Raw genomic sequence first — 14773 nt, forward strand, 5'->3', positions numbered from 1 at the left:
ATATTCAAAATTACACAACTAATATCGTTTTTCGAAGGTTGCTTTATATATATATATATATATATATATATATATATATATATCTTTTTAAATTTAAAGGTTATGCATTTAAAGTGTTTTATTTTTGTGTTAAAAAATATTTTTAATTTTTTTTTATGATTTTGGATCGATGTTCTGCTATTAAAAATAAATTTTAAAAAATAAAAAAAATATATTATTTTAATATATTTTAAATAAAAAATAATAATTACTATAATCTAAAATATTACCAAATTACATGCCCAACTCTTAAAATTACAAGGGTTACCATTTTTTTATTTTAAGCTGCACATGTGATGAAGTATTAGCAAGAAAACACTTTCTCGGATGATGAGAGATTCAATCTTTATTTATGAATGTTAGCACAAGATATTTTTTTGGTCTTGGTGAGAAAATTCAAGCATGAGAAAATTCAAACACCTAAGAAGTTTTGTAATAAAGATGAATTAGGTGGCTTGAAAACTAATAGCATGTTTCACATCGTGGTGTATTTTTAAATTTTTTTAATTTTAAATTATTTTTTTATATTTTAAATCATTTTAATGTAATGATATTAAAAATAAATTTTAAAAAATAAAAAAATATTATTTAGATGTATTTTCTAGTATAAATCATTTAAAAATCAACTTCTATTTAAAAAGATAACATTTTAAAGATTTAATTTTTTAATATGAGTGCTTTAACTAATTTAACTCTGAATGATATAGTTGGAAAGGTCGAATGAAAAAGAAGCCACCGCAAGTAATTGACGGGTGGGAAAATCTTAAAACCAGTCATAAAAAGACAATCATGGAAAAAGGATGAGCTTGACAAGTACTAAATAAAAATCATAAAGGCATTATGTCACAATCCAGATAACTCAGAAGTCAAGCTAGTAGTAGTAGGCGTTCAAAAATCAACATAAGCAAATTCAGATCTGCGTGACGATGTTTTAGTTTTTTTAGAAAAAGCAGTTGACTGTATTCGCAATGTGGCCATGGTTTTACCATATGGACGTAATGGTTATACAATTATTATAGAGGAATACACATACAATCTTAGCTTGGCAATCCTCACAAAAGAGGAAACAAAAATGACCATGAAGTTCTCTCCCTAAGTAGAGAAGAACCCAGACAAGAACAGACTTTGCAACCTTCTAAGCATATTTTGGGCAGTAGAAATGTCTTTTTCCCTTAGATATGCCTTCCTTATATCAGTTCTTACTTTTATTTGCTTGGAGACACCAAGGTTGGCTGCTGCTAGGCTTCCTCAAGATGAGGGTATGGATTTTTATTTTTTTACCAATATTTGCTGTTTTCTTTGGTAGTAGATGATACTGTGATGTCCAGAGTTTCTTTGTGATATGATAAGAACACAGTAGAAGAACCTTTAGTTTTTATGACTGCAGTAGTTACTTGTATCTCTGTCAGATAGTATCTAGTGTCTCTATTGGGAGTTTATGGCAGAGGTCAACGACATTTCTCAATTATGAAACAGCCCAAGTATCCACTACTTGAGGTGAAGTTATGTTAACGGTTTCATGAAACATGGGTGCCTATAAAGATTCTGTCATCTGGGTTACAAGAGAAGTTCTGTCACTTAAAACTTACAATTTCTGCTCCAATTATTAAGGTTTCTGCAGGTTATAGTTATTAGTGATACTCTGCTAGAAACTCCCAGTTCATTTTGTCCTCATGGATTCAAAATTAGAGTTATCACGCAAGAATTACTAACTTTGGTTGTAAAACGGAAAAGAAAAATGTAAAGAAAGAAGAAGATGACGAAGAAAAAGGTTAGCTAGTCTGTAGTCTTGAGTTCTATATATGCTAGAATCAATATCTTGAACTAACTTTTGTTTCAAAATGTGACCTTGCAACTATTGTTTGTTTGATCTAGTGGATGCTTTAAACCTAATTACCAAGAAGATGGGCGCCAATGGCTGGAATTTCAATGCTGATTCTTGTGGAGAATATCTTCCTCCTGTCCAACTGACGGATCCTGACAGGAACATTACCTGTGACTGCGAATTTGAGAGCAATACCTGTCATATTACTTCCCTGTATGTTTTCTCTCTCTGAATTGAACTTTGAAAGAAATTGGAGGACTCTCTATCTCCACTGCTCCTTTATTATTTGTATAGAGATGTGAATTGCCCCAGCTCATAATTGGATTCTGACAGTGTGTAGTATAATAAAAATCTATTAAATCTAGATAGATAAACATTTTTCATAAGAAATAGAATGTTGATGGTTAATTCATCTTAAAACAGGTGTAAATTTATTTTCTTTGTAATTTAGTCCCTTGCAGATTTATTGCGTGTTTGTGGTGTTACTGGTTTCTATTTATAGGTGCATGTCAATAAAGCTTCAATTTTGGATTTTGTTATCCCATGGATTTCAGGAAGTTCAAGCGTTTTAGCCTTGCAGGAGAACTTCCACCTGAACTCGTTCAGCTTCCTTATCTTGAGAGCATGTAAGCATGTGTCTGAAAAGAATAAATGATGTTTGCCTTGGTTGTTCTTTCTGAGAGAACAACAGGGGATTCATGTAGCAGTTTCTTTTCTTATGCACTTTTCTTTGTGTTTCCTGATCATTTATTAAATAAGAAATGATTTATGAGAGTTTTAAACTCGTTTGCACTGGTTTGCCAGTGATCTTTCTTACAATGAACTTGGTGGGACTATACCAAGTGAATGGGCTTCATTGCAGCTAAAAATGATGTAAGCTTTTGTTTTCTTCGTATCTATCTCGGTTTTAAACAGGCAACATATTGGTTTAACAAAGCAGCATTAGTGCAGTGCTCTTCTAGCAAACCGGTTATCAGGGAACATTCCAAGCTATTTGGGGAACTTTACCAGCCTTATATACTTGTAAGTTTTCATATTCAGTCTTACTGGATTTTTTTCTGACGCCATGAGATATATTATATTTGAAAAAGCTGGCCTGAGTTATAGTTTCTTATGAATTTGTGGATTATATCTATAGTTGCTGGACAGCAAAATTTCCATTTTTTCTCTCATCATAAAACACTGATTTTTCTCCACATATGCTCAATGGAATTGTGATGTGCCAGTTTCTGCAATTACTTTTCCATTCTGCATTTATGTAAGTATTTTGATACAAGGAATTTTACTAGCAGTATCATTGAAATTTTTTAACAGGGACCTTGAATTAAATCAATTTTCTGGAATGATCCCGCGTGAGCTTGGGAAGTTAGTTAACCTTGAAACTTTGTAAGTAGTTTCATGGATGATTGTTTCTTTGCCTTTTCTTTGACTTTCATCTTACCGCTGGAGTGTTTTTGGAGATGATGTTAATTTCTCTTGCAGGATTCTATCCTCCAACAAATTGGATGGAAATTTGCCAAAGGAACTTGCTGAGCTGAAAAACCTGACTGACTTGTAAGCATTTCTGAGTGAAACCTCGATCACACTGCACATTATTTAATAGGAGTGAAGCGTAAATGATCTTTATTCCACAATGCAGTAGAATAAACGATAACAACTTCAATGGGAGTATACCGGATTTTGTTCAGAACTGGAAGCAACTTAAAAGACTGTAAGATTTACATCTTTCCATTGATACTTCATTCCTTTTCAATGTTATGAAGTGGGGTATGTAGGAGGAAAGTCAACTTATTTTGCGGCTCTCAAAGTTCGTTGATTGATTTGATTAACTGATCTATTTTAGAGAAATGGTAGCTAGTGGACTGGAAGGACCCATTCCATCTTCCATCTCTGCTCTGAAAACATTAACAGACTTGTGAGTGAAATTTCTTGATTATTCAACTACAACTAGTCAAATAATTTATGACGTATTTTACTTAGTGAATACTGTATTTTTGAAGGAAACTTTCACAATGGTATATTAAATTATTATTGTTTTGTAAGCGTGCTTGCCATTTTATGTGCAGGAGGATCACTGACATAAATTTCACATATCAGTCATTTCCTGATCTTAGTAACATTGTAGGCCTCTCACGGCTGTATGTTCACTTCTAATTCTCAGTTCTGTTCATGAGTGCATGCAGTTAAGTTACCATATGACCACTAGATCTGACATAGTCATTGTTGGACTTCCAGGTTGCTGAGGAATTGCAATATATCTGGAGAAATTCCTCCATACATCTGGGAAATGAGTAAACTGCGAATTTTGTAAGCAATGCTATGATTACTAATTTTTTAATGAGTGTATCATTATGTGTTTTAAAGTGTCTTTACCATAAATACATGCTTGAATAGTGAAGTACCTACATGTCATGCATGAAAATGTCACAAACCAAGTATTCTTGCATGCTGAGTGGAACTCGGTGCTAATCAGTATGTGCAGGCTCATAACTCAAGACAGAAAATACTTAAAACGTCTCTATATTTATGTGTCCAACTAATTTATGCATGTCATAGAGCCAAATAAATCTTGGGGAAGATGAATAGATGCAATCACGCCTCAAAAACTTCCCCGAGGACATTTGTGATTTGGACATGTGCAAACAGTTTTTTTTTCATCTGACATATCAGAAAGGAAGCACTAGGCCTCGAATTCATATGCATTTCCATTCCTTGCTCAGGGATCTCAGTTTTAACAAGTTACATGGGAATCTTCCAAATGCTATAACCACAGAGACACTGGTATTCATGTAAGCAATGGAACCTCTAGATTATAGCATTTCATAGCATGTTACTTTGCAATGTCCATTATACTAACTACTCCTTTTTGTCTGGATCAGCTTTCTAAGTGGAAACCGCCTCACAGGAAATATACCAATGTTTAGGAAAGGAATGAGTGTGTATGTATTTTATCTCCTTGTCTTTAATACTTAAAATATTCTTCTATTCATTGAGGAACTTGTGTACATCCATCCTTGTAAAGCCACAAAGGTGAATGCACGTTTTGTGTGCTTTTGGTTTCATTGAACTTGTCATGATATCTTACTAGTGCTAGGTGGAACCTAATCGTGGATCAGATCAGATTATCATCATCATCATTCTACACTGAAGCTTCATTTTTAATTCATACAAATGATGGTGTTTGAACACTTTATAGTATCTATCCTATTGAAGCTGCTGTGCCACTATATTTTTGGGATTCTCTCTCTCTCTCCCTCTCCCTCTCCCTCTCTCTCTCTATATATATATAATAAGCTCAAGAATTAGAACTTATTTTGTATGATTTCGCTTTCATTCAATGAAATTAAAAGCTTTCAAAGTAAGAAATGATAAAAATAGTAGTTAATTTCTCGGAATTTAAGAAAAGATCGAATTATAAGATCCCAAAGTGTTTTTTTTTCTCTTATTAGAGAAAGGAATTTTATAGATGCTATTGTTAGAAAGCACTCTCTTTGATTGTCCAAATTCATATATCTTCATAATTATACATGAGAACCACAACATATTGACAAGAAGGTTCTGTTTTCTTTCGGCACGCAGTGATCTTTCCTATAATAATTTCTCACAGCAAAGCTCTGGGCAGCCTGCTTGTCAGCAGGGAATGTAAGTACCTCTCTCTATCTCTCTATCTCTCTCTCTCCATGTCTATGTGTGTGCGCGCGCGCGCGCGCGCTCTTGCAAGGGTTGAAAAACTCTCTGCTTCTTTATATTTCTCGTTCTTCACTGTCATATGGGAGATCTCAAGACTGCATTAACTATTATTCCATTTTTATTGTACTAGGGATGTAACTCTAAACTTGTTCCGAAGTTCTTCAATGGGAAATCACATGTAAGTTCCATTTCCTGATTTCTTATATTACTTATAATATAAACCAGATTTCCTATGTACTTAAAAGTTGGTATGACATCTCCTTGTGGAAATCTCTTCTCTTTTGTGCAAAGTTGACCATACATAATATCTCATATAATACTAATTCGTTCTTCGCTTCACTTAACTAGAGGAGGAGCATGCATGGATGATCTCACTTGTGATAAGTGTAAGTATGTTATTCTGAGATTTAATGTCAATTCATTATAGTGATCATATTTCCATTTCATAAATTAGGCTTTAGCAGACTCCTTGATCAATTGCTTTTTTATAACAATATAGTTATCCTCTGTGATTCAACTTAAACGTGCCATGATTGTTTTCGTGGATTGTTCTCTCCATATGCATTGCAGCAGAAATATTAAATAAGATAGCTTTTTCAACAAGAGTGGTGAATTAGTTTAAATCCGATAGTGTTGTAAATTTTTTCCATGTTATCGAATGGAGGTTTCTTAATGTGAAATGGTGATGAATGTTAGAAGCATCGGCCCCCGGAAGCCAATCGATTGGTTCAATTAACCAGAGATGGCTAGTCTTTTAATATAAACTGTCTTAATGGAGCTTCATAAGCTTCTTTTAAGCTGTCCTTTTTCTCTTGGCAGACTGGCACTCTATGTACATTAATTGTGGAGGACCAAATGTTAAAACAAATGGCAGCACATATGAAGGAGATGTAGCAGCTAGTAGCGGTGCTGCAATATTCTATCGGAGTGAGGATGAATGGGGAATTAGCAGCACCGGAGACTTTATGGATGACAACGATTTCCAAAACAGAGCTTATATTGAAAACATGCCATCATTAAATATTAATGAATTGTACCAAACAGCACGCGTTTCTCCAATTTCACTCACTTATTATCATCGTTGTTTGGAAAATGGGAATTACACTGTGAGTCTACACTTCGCTGAGATCAGATTCAAAAATGATAATACATATAACAGCCTTGGAAGACGATTATTTGATGTCTATATTCAGGTAATCAATTACATGATCTGTAGACCGTGAATAGATTTGAACAACACAGTATCACAACTGAGAGTTGCAATATGTAGCTATTTGCATATTTGAGCTGACGCGTTGATTTTGTGTCGTGTTGCTTCAAGAATTCATTTTAGAATGCTAATTTTCAAAAAGAAATAGCATTATTTAGATCTTTGTGTAGTGGATGACTTGTTACTCACAATAAGATCATGGTTGTCTGTCTGTGTCCTGTCACCGCGCAAGTTCAACAATTTCAAACTAGGTTGTTTCGCTGAGTTACTTTCCTTTGGTCTGATGCTTAGATGCAAGATATTTATTTCTGTCCAAATTAATGAAATAAATTGTTTGTCTAGCTAATGCAAATGAGATGCTACTGCTTTGTTATTGTTTTGCAGAATAATCTAGTTGAGAAGGATTTCAATATAGAAGTTCAGGCTGCTGGGTTTGCCAAGCCAGTCACAGAAATACACAATGCTACTGTCACAAATAATATTTTGGATATCCACTTATATTGGGCTGGCAAAGGGACTACAAGAATTCCTGTTAGTGGAGTCTATGGCCCCCTCATATCAGCTATTTCTGTATATCCCAGTAAGAAGTTCTTTCCTTGGGATCTGCTGTTATGGCTAATGTTGTACATAGTTACTAGTTAGTAGTAGATGATCACATTCTCAAGAACCTCGGAAGTTCAAAAAAATGAACCTCACGAGTTTGTGAGAGGAATAGACTAGCTTTCTTTTCTGGTCAGTAAAAAATGTTCTCATGCTAGCCAGAATGCATAATGCTCTAGCGTGCCATTCTAATTAAGCACCAGCTGAGATAAATTTAGAGTTTTGAAGAGCGTTAGTTTCTCCTGATTTAATCATTTTCAGATACTTTCATGAAAAGATACAAACACTGATCTATGTTTACAAGGAGAATAAAGAAAGCTTTCACTCAGCACCTTTTCATAATTAATCAACAGCTGAGATAAAATTAGAATATCTTAATCAGTAGGTAACATAAAACTAGAGTGTTTCTTTCTCTTTTGTAAGCTTTACAGTTTTGTATTAGCCTACTTACTTACTTGGTGTTCTTTTTGGCAGACTTCAAACCACGTTTTTCGGGAGGGGGGGAGACAAAAACTGTACCAATAATTCTTGGAGTTGTAGGCTTTTGCCTCGTATTCTCAGCATTGGCTATCTTTTGGTGGAAATGCTATTTCAGAGTAAAGAAAAGAAGACAAAAAGGTTTGGGCTATTTCACACGGATATTTTTTGCTTTGCGCTGGATGATTGTTAGATGTTTATGTGCTGATTTAAAATGTGACATCATGGGGACTGGGGTCTTTGTTTTACGGCCAAAAACGTTTTCTACAAAGCAGACTTCTATACCGCAGCCTGTTTGTGTTCATTTCAAGATTCTTAACCACTGTTCGAAGAGTGTTCAACTAGTTTGGACTTCCTGCATCAAAACCAAGTGGATAATTTCCATATCAATAAGTCTCAAGTGCTTAAAATTGAAAGAAGCAAGAGAGGAGAAAGATAAAGCCAAGGAGCACAAGAAAAGAAGCTGAAATGGAGAAGAAAGGAACGGAAGGAGGAAAAAATTATGGGAGGAAAATTCAAATTCTGCCATTTTTTCTCAATTCATTAAAATTGTCTAACATTTGAGAAAAAATACATCATCTAAATAGTAAAACCCTAAACAAAATCAAATGTAAGCTTAAAACCCTCTAAATAATAAAAGTTCAACAAAAAAACATAAATTAAAATACACTAATAAAATTAAATAAAATTCAATAACATGCTATGTATCTAATTTCCTAACCAAAGAGTGACGGTTGAGCTATTCTTAATTTGTCATTTTTGTTTATATATATATAGCCTATGATGCCCATATAATGTCCCTATCAACTCTCTTAGAGTTGGAGAACCTTAATCTTGTCGAGTATAATTTAAGTCAGCTCTGATAATGCTTTCACGTATTAAGATCAAGTTGTTGTGATGTTTTTTTAGCAATCCAAGTATAGTTTGAATTTGATTGTCCTGTCTATGCATTAAGATTCACTGAATCTAGCATTAATGTGTTTTTTATGCTAATGATAAAAATAATAGGGTAAGAGTCTTAAAAGAATCATCAAGGGTAAAGTTCTTTTATATATAATGAGGTCATTTATGTTAAAAGTAGAGTTAATATCAAAGTTGTTGTAGATTAATGACATAATTATTTATCTCGATCATTTGTAATACTTTAAATGGTCTAACACTGTTCATTTGCAATTTATAATTGATTTCTAAAAGACACTCTTCAAGTCTAATCTATATCATAAAATAATTTTCAACTTAAGTGTATGATGATATTTATGCAAATTAGCATTGTTTACTACTTAATTGAATTTGATTTATCATTTCAACATGCAATTATGAACTTTACATGCAAAACATTCAACTAACCCAAATATGCTAACTTAAGGAGACATGGAAAGAAGATCTATAGGCTTTTTAGGTTTGTAACTATAAATACTAAATAACTTAGGGTGTGGAGTGGAACAAAAATTATTCAAAACCTGAATAGACATGATTTGAACATAACCTAGTAAATTTGGATTATCTTCATCTTATCACGTGTAAGATGTAAGGGATCAAGGAGTTCATTATGTTGCTTAAAATGTATGAAGTGTTGAACATCAAACATAAGATTAAGAAATTAGGTAGTTTAAAAGTAATAATATCATAAGACTCTTTTGAGACCACAATTACTTCTTTAGACATTTTCATTAAAAAGTTTCTTGAAACTTTCTCTACAATTAAAATGGACTTAATAGGCTCTTGCTTAATCTCTTTCCCAAACTCATTTGACTCATTATACAATGTTATTTTTTTTCCACATCATCTTTATCTATGTCACTAAAATTCTTGGAATTTAGGTCATACACTTGATTTCTATAATCTTTTTATTTATCTACATTCATATATTCTTGAATGGCTAAATGTTTAATGGTACAATTGAAGGTGATATGATCAGAACTTTGACATTTAGCACATTAAATCTTTGAACTCGTTCTAGGCATTTTCTTGATGACTTGTTTGTTTTTATCTTTATTATAAAGTTGGACACTATTAGGATTATATCTTTAAGGCGAAACACCTAATAAAAAACTATTTTTTTTCAAACTGAGACCTAAAAAAGAGACTATGATGGTCTTGATGTTTTATTCATTGACTTTGTATGACCAACTCATAATCATGCATTAAGTATAAGCTTGGTCAATAGTGAAAACACCTACGAGCATGACCTATTTCATAAAATTATCATTCAAGCTTTTACAAAACCTACTCAAAGACATGGTTTCATCCTCCTTTATGTCACATCTTATCCTATACTTATTGAATTGTGTTATGTACTTCTTAACAAATTCATTCCCTTATCTAAGATTATTTCATCGGTTTAAAAGTTTAGTTTTATTTGATTGTGATAGGTACTTTTTCTGTAATTTTTCTTTTGTCTTATTCCAATAAGCGATAAGAGGTTTTTCTCTTAACTTTAGATAGTCCTCAACTTTTTTCCAATAAAGTAGGGTAGTATCAATGAGATTTATCTTAGCAAATCTACTCTTTTTTTTTTAATTTTCGGATTAGTTTGACTAATCAATGAAATGATCCAGTTATGATGATCATTATAAAAATGATTCATGTCACATATTTTTTAAGAGTATAAATTTTTCATTCTTAAAAATCAACTTAAAACTATTTTTACTCAATAATGAATTAGACATTAAGTTCATCCTAATGTCATCAACATAAAGCTCATTATTGAAGGTTATAAATTTTTCAGAAGTCATCTTCAATATGAACTTGACAATACCTAGTACCTTAAAGTTGATAAATTTCTTATGCATAAGTGTTCACCATCCACTTCTTTATAAGTGGAGAACATCCTTTACTTGGTGTATACATGTATTGTTACAACAATGTCAACCTATTGCTGCTTAAGATTTTTTATTCAGTTGACTTTGAAATCAACAACAAACATGTTCAATTCTAAAGCTTCATTAGCAAGACGATCAATCTCGTTGGTATTGTCTTTAGTAGTCATTTATTCTCTTGAGTTACTTTGTTGAGCCTTATTTTTACAATACTTGGCTATGTGTTCTGTCTTGTTGCAGGTAAAATATTTGTTATTAAACTTTTTGACAATGTTTTCTCTCTTTTCAATAATTTTTTCCTTTGGTTTTTATTGTGAAACTTCGTAACTTGTTCTACAAAGTTTGCTTTATGGGCAATACCATTAGAGTTAGCTTTTTTCAGATAATTTATTGTTATTTTCTATTGTTAGCCTCAAGATATGATCTTTAATTTTCATTTCCTTTCTCTTATGTTTAAAGAAGACTTTGAATTTTTTTTTAAATGGTGATAATTTTCTAATAATTGTAGTCACTTTGAAGAATTCACTTGAAACCATACCTTTAGCTTGAAAATCATGCAAGATGAGTTGCACCTCTTGAGTGTTAATTTAACACATAACAGTCCTTAAATTAACCATATCAAAATTTAAAAATTTGTCAGCTATAAGGTTTTTCATCTTGGCATCTTTAAAAGTTTGATAAAATTTTACAACAATTATGAAGAAAAAAATAAACAAATAATTTTTTAAAAAAAAGAAACAAGAATATTTTAAAGTATTATCTTATTAATACGCATATTCCCATTATAAGCTTGTTTAAACAAATAACATACCAATATAAATTTATGTAAATAAATTATACAATTAGCATGAACATGCCATTCAAGATTGCAAAGTGCTTGTATGAACTAAACAAATAATAAAGTTTTAAGATTATTGTCCAAATTATATTAGATGAATTATACAATTGACCATGTATGTCTAGTTTATAATCATGCAATATTATAAGAACATGTTAATCTTCAATAATTATAAAAAGCTAGCATGTTTATTAAGCAAATATATATACTTGCATAAAAAATTGAAATGTAATCTTAGCATGCATATTAATCATACTTAAACAAAAACTAATGTAGGATACTTGTTGAATCTCTCATAAATATATAAAGTTATTGTTAATAATTAATTATTTATTTTTCAGACTTTGTTGTTTTTCACTTGAAGCAAAATGTTTGATTTATATAAGTCTTTCAGAATTTTAATAACAATACCTTGTTTAAGTGCAGTTTTAAACAAGGTCCAAATAAACTTAAAAGAATTACAATTTATTAATCTCTCTTTAAGAACTGAATCTTAGCTTTAGATTATGAAAAACACTAATTATTTAAATAAAGCTTAAAAAAGGATAAAACAGACTTAAGGTTTTGGTACGAATTCATGAAGTTGTTCAACCGATTTCTGTTTTTGACAGGTCTTGAAGGAATAGAAATCCAAACTGTTTCTTTTACCTTAAAGCAAATTAAAGCTGCCACGGGCAATTTTGATCCGGCAAACAAAATTGGAGAAGGTGGATTTGGACCAGTTTACAAGGTATTCTCTAGGGATTTTCTATCCTTTATTTGTCATTATGAAGCCATGAATGTATATATCTTCGAAGACTGTACTGAAGATAGTATTTCCATGACTGCTATGCAGGGCTTGTTACCTGATGGTACTGTGATTGCTGTGAAGCAGCTCTCATCTAAGTCAAGTCAGGGAAATCGTGAGTTTTTGAACGAGATCGGCGTGATTTCATGTATGCAGCACCCACATCTTGTAAAACTTCATGGGTGTTGTATTGAAGGAGATCAACTATTGTTAGTGTATGAATACATGGAAAACAACAGCCTTTCTCGTGCTTTGTTTGGTAAGTACAAATAATAGTGTCATATAAAATAAAAGAAAATTATGGAAATTGCACACAGGCAAGTGATGTTTTAGTTTTCAGAAGCGTTGTTTCCTTGGATGATTATGCACAGGTCAAAAGCAACTACATTTGGACTGGAAAACAAGGCAGAAGATATGCGTCGGAATTGCCAAAGGTTTAGCTTTTCTACATGAAGAATCAAGGCTTAAGATTGTTCATAGAGACATCAAAGTCACCAATGTTCTCCTTGATAAGGATCTCAATCCTAAAATATCTGATTTTGGGCTGGCTAAACTTGATGAACGAGATAAAACTTTCATCAGCACCAGAGTTGCTGGAACTGTGTAAGTCACTTCTTTCTTGCATTTTCTAATTTTGTTTGGCAAAAATGTGTTGTGATTTTTTAATTTTAGCGAACAGTACTACATAATTTTGATGTGCAGAGGATATATGGCACCAGAATATGCATTGTGGGGTCGTTTGACATATAAAGCAGATGTTTACAGTTTTGGAATTGTGGCACTGGAGATTGTGAGTGGGAAGCATAACAAGAGTTGTGGGCCAGATGATCAATTCTCTTGTCTTCTAGACTGGGTAAATCTCAGATATTAACATCTGCTTATTGTATTTCTTGAAGTTTCTATGAGTGATCCACCTTAATTTTCTGGGGTTATCACAGATACTTATTGAGCTCCTTTATGGTTTTTGTTTTTGTTAATCCCTTTAAGTAATTTCATTCTCTTTAAATATTCCACTCATTTAGAGACATCACATCTGATTTGAAGACCATTGAACAGAAAAATTTATCTCTAGTTAGGTCAATCAAATTCCGGTAAGATAATTAGGGACTGTAATGGGAGTGTTTTTACAAGTTGATAAAATTCATAATGCAAAGGTCGAAGCTTAAATTTGCTAATTGCAACATCAAATTTGCACATGTTTGCTGCTATCAACTAACGTGGATTTATCTGCATTTCAGGCCTGCCATTTAGAGCAAAATGGAAACCTGATTGAGCTAGTGGATCAGAAGCTGGGATCTGAATTCAACAAGGTAGAAGCAGAAAGGTTGATAAAAGTAGCTCTCTTATGCGCTAATGCTTCACCATCACTAAGGCCAATCATGTCTGAAGTTGTTAGCATGATAGAAGGAACCATGATCATACCTGATGTGATCCCTGAACCAAATAGTGAAGATTTGAGGTTTAAGGCCATAAGAGGGCATAACGAACGTATAAGAAGTAGTTTGAGAGGCAATCAGAACTCTAGTTCGATCTTAGATAGATCGGATAACAACAGTTCCCATGTGTACACAGATGAAGATGATCCATATGAAACCGATAAAGAGTTGATTGCGAGGTTTGACACAAGGAGCAAACACTATAAACAGCCAGAAAGCCGGAGTGAGGTTTCAACTTTAGTACTGTCAGAAACAGCAGTTTCCTCAACTTCTGTTCATGATCCTTTTGATATCACTATAAGCTCCTGACAATGTCCCTGCCTATGTTTATAGACATTCCTTAATGTACAGAAAATAGAAGATCTTGAGCCTTTTAGGACCATCAAATTAATTTGTCTCCTGAATAAATTAGCTGTTGAAAGTAAATTTGTCTCCTGAATAAATAAGCAGTTATGAAGTGAATTAAAAATTAATTTCACTTCATAACTGCAGTGCAATCCCAAATGTGGCCTCGTTAATGTGTTTTTCCTTCTTGGTCTGTTAATAATGAACCCCTTCTTTATTTATGCGCAGACAGCCAATTGAGTAGATTCTTTCCTTTCATCTATTCCCTTTGCTTTGAAGTTGTTTTTATAATGTTAATAGGCTTATTCATCATCGATGAGCAAGTATGGATGCATGGCTCGAGATGCTTTTTCTTAAAAATATTTTCTGCACTCATTCTCCTGCCACTGCCTGCATGTTCTTGTAAACCTGGAGAGATGGTCGATAAAACGCAGGGTTGTCGTAACCAGGTCATGCAATGATGCGCAGTGCACAACTTTCTGAATTACGGGATGCCATTTCTGGGCTGACTTCAATACGCGAGTGCTTCTTCATCCCTTTTGCTCCTGCTATGATTTAATGCTTAAAGTATGGCAAAACACCTTCTATGTATTGTAGAAGGTAGGATTGTTGCTTCTTGCTGCAAATGGTGAAGCCCCAGTTTTCTTCGTGTCAAAAAGAATTGAACAGAACTGACTTCGTTCATTGGCCCCTTGAAGTTTGTATGT

At 32.8% G+C, this 14773-nt stretch overlaps 1 protein-coding gene across 3 annotated transcripts; it reads left to right on the forward strand.

Annotated features, from left to right (window-relative positions):
- Positions 1–911: 911 nt before the first annotated feature.
- Positions 912–14309, forward strand: LOC105114712 (probable LRR receptor-like serine/threonine-protein kinase RFK1). Of its 3 annotated transcripts, none has more exons than XM_011011350.1 (24): positions 912–1298; positions 1915–2077; positions 2419–2490; positions 2669–2737; positions 2816–2887; positions 3179–3250; positions 3347–3418; positions 3504–3575; positions 3708–3779; positions 3931–4002; positions 4100–4171; positions 4585–4653; positions 4744–4803; positions 5444–5506; positions 5685–5732; positions 5903–5940; positions 6374–6747; positions 7149–7344; positions 7839–7982; positions 12110–12228; positions 12334–12544; positions 12657–12888; positions 12988–13138; positions 13524–14309. In XM_011011350.1, exons 1-24 carry the CDS (start codon positions 1199–1201, stop codon positions 14028–14030), a joined length of 3120 nt encoding a protein of 1039 aa, XP_011009652.1. In that variant the 5' UTR covers positions 912–1198; the 3' UTR covers positions 14031–14309. The 3 variants fall into 3 exon arrangements, with proteins under 3 accessions (XP_011009652.1, XP_011009653.1, XP_011009654.1); XM_011011351.1 differs by lacking the exon at positions 912–1298 and adding an exon at positions 1318–1810; XM_011011352.1 differs by lacking the exons at positions 912–1298; positions 1915–2077; positions 2669–2737 and having other exon boundaries at positions 2780–2887.
- Positions 14310–14773: the final 464 nt, after the last annotated feature.

This window comes from Populus euphratica, unplaced genomic scaffold, assembly GCF_000495115.2.
Source record: "Populus euphratica unplaced genomic scaffold, PopEup_1.0 scaffold562.1, whole genome shotgun sequence".
Taxonomy (NCBI): Eukaryota; Viridiplantae; Streptophyta; class Magnoliopsida; order Malpighiales; family Salicaceae; genus Populus; species Populus euphratica.

Bases quoted from the DNA above. Each gene is read 5' to 3' on its own strand.
- LOC105114712 (XM_011011350.1), top strand. From the start codon at position 1,199: ATGTCTTTTTCCCTTAGATATGCCTTCCTTATATCAGTTCTTACTTTT. The intron at 3,251-3,346 runs GTAAGTAGTTTC...TTTCTCTTGCAG, and splicing joins TTAGTTAACCTTGAAACTTT to GATTCTATCCTCCAACAAAT. The intron at 12,229-12,333 runs GTATTCTCTAGG...ACTGCTATGCAG, and splicing joins GATTTGGACCAGTTTACAAG to GGCTTGTTACCTGATGGTAC.